A 4,983-nucleotide genomic window follows, 5' to 3' on the forward strand; every position below is an offset into this window, starting at 1 on the left:
CATTACCCCCTGTGACTGCCAGGCTGCCATTACCCCCTGTGACTGCCAGGCTGCCATTACCCCCTGTGACTGCCAGGCTGCCATTACCCCCTGTGACTGCCAGGCTGCCATTACCCCCTGTGACTGCCAGGATGCCATTACTCCCTGTGACTGCCAGGCTGCCATTACCCCCTGTGACTGCCAGGCTGCCATTACCCCCTGTGACTGCCAGGCTGCCATTACCCCCTGTGACTGACAGGCTGCCATTACCCCCTGTGACTGCCAGGCTGCCATTACTCCCTGTGACTGACAGGCTGCCATTACCCCCTGTGACTGCCAGGCTGCCATTACTCCCTGTGACTGCCAGGCTGCCATTACTCCCTGTGACCGACAGGCTGCCATTACCCCCTGTGACCGCCAGGCTGCCATTACTCCCTGTGACCGCCAGGCTGCCATTACTCCCTGTGACTGCCAGGCTGCCATTACCCCCTGTGACTGCCAGGATGCCATTACTCCCTGTGACTGCCAGGCTGCCATTACCCCCTGTGACTGCCAGGCTGCCATTACCCCCTGTGACTGCCAGGCTGCCATTACTCCCTGTGACTGCCAGGCTGCCATTACCCCCTGTGACTGCCAGGATGCCATTACCCCCTGTGACTGCCAGGCTGCCATTACCCCCTGTGACTGCCAGGCTGCCATTACTCCCTGTGACTGCCAGGCTGCCATTACCCCCTGTGACTGCCAGGATGCCATTACTCCCTGTGACTGCCAGGCTGCCATTACCCCCTGTGACTGCCAGGCTGCCATTACCCCCTGTGACTGACAGGCTGCCATTACTCCCTGTGACTGCCAGGCTGCCATTACCCCCTGTGACTGCCAGGCTGCCATTACCCCCTGTGACTGCCAGGATGCCATTACCCCCTGTGACTGCCAGGCTGCCATTACCCCCTGTGACTGCCAGGCTGCCATTACCCCCTGTGACTGCCAGGCTGCCATTACCCCCTGTGACTGCCAGGCTGCCATTACTCCCTGTGACTGCCAGGCTGCCATTACCCCCTGTGACTGACAGGCGCCATGTTACACGGTATATCTGTCTGTACAATGGCTCTCAGCCTTCTACGTTTGTTTTGACTGTATGTGGCTGACAGAATAAACACAGCCGAAGACCACTGGCCTGCACACGTGACTGCGGCTCGTCCAATGAGCAGCTCAGTTGTGGCTGTCGCCACCTACAGGCCACACAGGGGGCGGCTCACATAGCGGAATAGCGCTACATAGCGCGCTGTCAGCGGGCGCAGCACACGAGTGTGGACGGGTTGATAGTAGCGCCCCCCTCCGCCTGGAGTAACAGCTGCACAGCTCCTTGTGCCCGGGGTACAGCCTAGCCATGCCCTCCCCCATCCCCGTAGAGCGCTTCCTGCCCCGGGACCTGTCACCCTCCATAGACCTGCGTCCTTGCAGCAGTCCCCTGGAGCTGAGCCGCAGTAAGCCCGGTGCCCTCGTCCCCGCAGCTTTCTCTCGGCGCCTGGCCGTTCCCCGGCTTCCCCCCCGCCTGGCCTGGTGCAGCATTGACTGGGAGCAGGTGAGAGTGTTGGAGCCGCTGGGCTCCGGGGGCTTCGGCTCCGTCTACCGGGCTACGTACCAAGGCCAAACAGTGGCGCTGAAGAAGGTGAAGCGCTGCAGTAAGAACCGGCTGGCCTCCCGGCAGAGCTTCTGGGCCGAGCTGAACGCCGCCTGCCTCCGCCATCCGCATGTGGTGCGCATCCTGGCGGCCAGCGCCTGCTGCCCCGGAGATCCCGGCAGCCCCGGGACGATCATCATGGAGTACGCGGGGAGCAGCACCCTGCACCAGCTCATCTACGGCCGAGGCCCCGCTCTGGAGAAGAGCTGCTGTGTGCGCTATGCCCGGCACATCGCTGACGGACTGTCATTCCTGCACCGGGGGGGAGTGGTGCACCTGGACCTAAAGCCGGCCAACGTGCTCCTAGCCCCGGGAGACCTGTGCAAGATCGGGGACTTTGGCTGTTCACAGCGGCTGCGGGATGCCGAGAACGGCGAGGACCCGTGCTGCACCCAGCTCCGCCACCTGGGGGGCACCTACACCCACCGGGCCCCCGAGCTGCTCCGCGGGGAGCCGGTGACGGTGAAGGCGGACATCTATTCGTATGCGGTGACCGTGTGGCAGATGGTGACCCGGGAGCTGCCGTACACCGGGGACCGGCAGTGTGTGCTGTACGCTGTAGTCGCCTATGACCTGCGTCCGGAGATCGGACAGGTGTTCAGCAGCACGGAGGCCGGTAAAGCGCTCAGGGCCATCGTACAGAGCTGCTGGGTACCCCGGCCAGAGGACAGGCCCAGCGCCGACCACATCCTGCACAGCCTGGACTGCTCAACGTCCTCTGTGCTGCTGGGAGAGGACTCCCCTCAGGGACCTAGCCTAGAGCACAGCACCTACACATGATACAACATACCGTGTCTGTGAGGGCTGATACACGTGTAGTCTCTTAAAGGAACATGACTCCTCAAGGTTTGGGCAGAGGAGATGCTGAGTATAGTGGTACTCTTCAAGGAGGCTAGCTATATACCTGGCCCACCCTCCAGGATGATGCACATGGGTGACTACTGGAGGCAGCAGGGGAGCACTGGAGCGGCCACTGACCTGGTGATGTGTGGGGTCACCAGAAGCCAGGGCCTTGTTACTGTGTCATGTTGTGATATTTATGTTGTGTGTTTTTATGTCTCCCTGGACTTTACAGGATATTTAATTTCAATAAATGAGACTTGGATAATACAGGACAAAGGATACTATACCCAACCTCTAATATACAGAGGACCCCTGGCATACAGAATAGGATTCAAGGGGTTTCCTAAGACCTGAAATAATGCAGGGAATGTTACAAGATCACCACAACCGCTTTACTCACCTGTCTGATCCTCTGCAGTTTCAGCGGCCGTTGCTGGTGAGTCCTTGATGGTAGCACTTGCCGTAATAACTTACCGAATTTTACCCCGTTTGGCCATAAACAAAGATCAAACTGGTGAATAAAGCTCATTCAGTGTTTTCTGCCTTTAGCTATTTGCTTAGATTTCAGTAAAATGAAACTTAATTATTGATATGCAGAACTCTTCCTGCTGTCAGTGACGTGTACTTGGGACTTATTCACACAAGCGTTCAGTTTTTCACATGTTAGGTTACATTTACATGGGTTTGGTCAGTGATTTTTCATCAGTGATTATCTCCCAAAACTAGGAACGGGTTAAAAACTCAGAACAGTTAGAAATATTTCTCTTATGCCTGATCTCTATGTAGTCTCCACTCTGAATTTTGGCCCAAAATCACTGACCAAACACTGCTTTGTGAAAGCGGCCTTTGATATCTGAAAAATTAACACATTGGTCCACCTAAAACCCAGCTTTTCGCTTAGTTGTCTTCACACAGTGATACTAGGTACACACTAGCCTCAGGTTGTCCGTTTTGGCCTATTTGAGGACCAGAACAACGGACACATTTGTAATCTGTTAGACTCCATTGTTTTTAAAGGGATTCTACAATTAAAAATTTTTTTTTTTCTAGGTAACACTTCGGAATAGCCTTTAGGAAGGCTATTCGTCTCCTACCTTTGGAAGTGATCTCCGCCGCGCCGTTCGTTCGAAATACCGGTTTGTACCGGTATGCTAATTAGTTCTCTCGCAGCGATGGGGGCGTCCCCATTGCTGCTTGAAAACCGACTCCAGCGCCGCCTTTGTCTTCTTCTGCATCCTCCCCTTCCTTCTTCGGCTTGGCGTCGGACGCCTGCGCAGTACGCTCTGTTCGGCGAACTTCGCCGAACGTACTGCGCATGCGCAAAATTGCGGTGTCGGCACTATGGCCGCGGGCATGCGCAGTACGTTCAGTGAAGTTCGCCGAACAGAGCGTGCGGCACAGGCGTCCGACGTCAAGCCGAAGAAGGAAGGGGAGGATGCAGAAGAAGACAGAGGCGGCGCTGGAGTCGGTTTTCGAGCAGCCCCCATCGCATTTTCTGCGCTGGAGCCCGCCCCCATTGCTGCGAGAGAACTAATTAGCATACCGGTACAAATCGGTATTTCGAACGAACGGCGCGGCGGAAAGCACTTCCAAAGGTAGGAGACGAATAGCCTTTCTAAAGGCTATTCCGACGTGTTACCTAGAAAAAAAAAAAGTTGTTTAATGGTAGAATCCCTTTAAACAAAGTGCCAGGTGAAAAGTTGTGCTTGTAGGACTCTCATCTGGCGACACATTCTGATGCAGATGGGGTGATAGCCTGAGATTTGCAGTGTACAAGTCCTGGAGTCCAGGATGACTTGACATAAAGAAGTTGTCCAGCCGAAATCAAACTTTCATATAGATGACCCATCCACAGAATAGTTCATCAGTATGTGATATGTTGGGGTTCAGCACCTGGCCCCTGCACAGATCAGCTGTTCCAGCAGCCTCTGGGTGCTATAGTAATAAGAGTGGGGCTGCAGTTTTCTGGAATTGCTGCTATGCATCGGACAGGGCTGCTCGCACTACCTATTTCTGGAATAGGAGCGGTACCGCTCGCACTGTCCGTCCACTAGCAGCTTTTGGCACAGAGTCTGATAGAATAAGTGATCTGTGAGGTTTGGGTATCAGATGCCAACAGGTCACATACTGATGACTTTTCCTGGGGATAGGTCGTCATTATGAGCATTGGAATTTAGGGCTGGACAACCCCTTTAATATAGCGGCTGAACAATGACCTCTTCATCTTCTGACAGCAAAAATGGCAAGGAACTAGAAAGCGAGTTACAAAAAGTGTTCAAGTCTCTCTTCTAGAAATATTATTCTTTATATACATGAAACATGAAGATACAATATTGTGCTTTTACGATACAATGTTTCATTATCTAGAAGTGCGATGTGGCAATCTCTTCACTGTGATGGTCGCTGAACAGCATATTGCCATTTATACAGGCGGAGTAATGCTTTATATTTCTTGTGTCTTAAGTCTAACATCAAGGTAT

At 54.2% G+C, this 4,983-nt stretch overlaps 1 protein-coding gene across 1 annotated transcript; it reads left to right on the forward strand.

The window, feature by feature from the left end:
- Positions 1 to 1,285: 1,285 nt before the first annotated feature.
- MOS (MOS proto-oncogene, serine/threonine kinase) lies at positions 1,286 to 2,765 on the forward strand. Its single transcript, XM_075272142.1, has one exon. It carries the CDS (start codon positions 1,367 to 1,369, stop codon positions 2,438 to 2,440), a length of 1,074 nt encoding a protein of 357 aa, XP_075128243.1. The 5' UTR covers positions 1,286 to 1,366; the 3' UTR covers positions 2,441 to 2,765.
- The last annotated feature ends 2,218 nt before the right edge of the window (positions 2,766 to 4,983 follow it).

The sequence above is a fragment of the Leptodactylus fuscus genome, chromosome 4 (assembly GCF_031893055.1).
Source record: "Leptodactylus fuscus isolate aLepFus1 chromosome 4, aLepFus1.hap2, whole genome shotgun sequence".
In the NCBI taxonomy this organism is placed as follows: domain Eukaryota; kingdom Metazoa; phylum Chordata; class Amphibia; order Anura; family Leptodactylidae; genus Leptodactylus; species Leptodactylus fuscus.

What these genes read in the sequence shown, in the direction of transcription:
- MOS (XM_075272142.1), top strand. Translation starts at nt 1,367, where the DNA reads ATGCCCTCCCCCATCCCCGTAGAGCGCTTCCTGCCCCGGGACCTGTCA.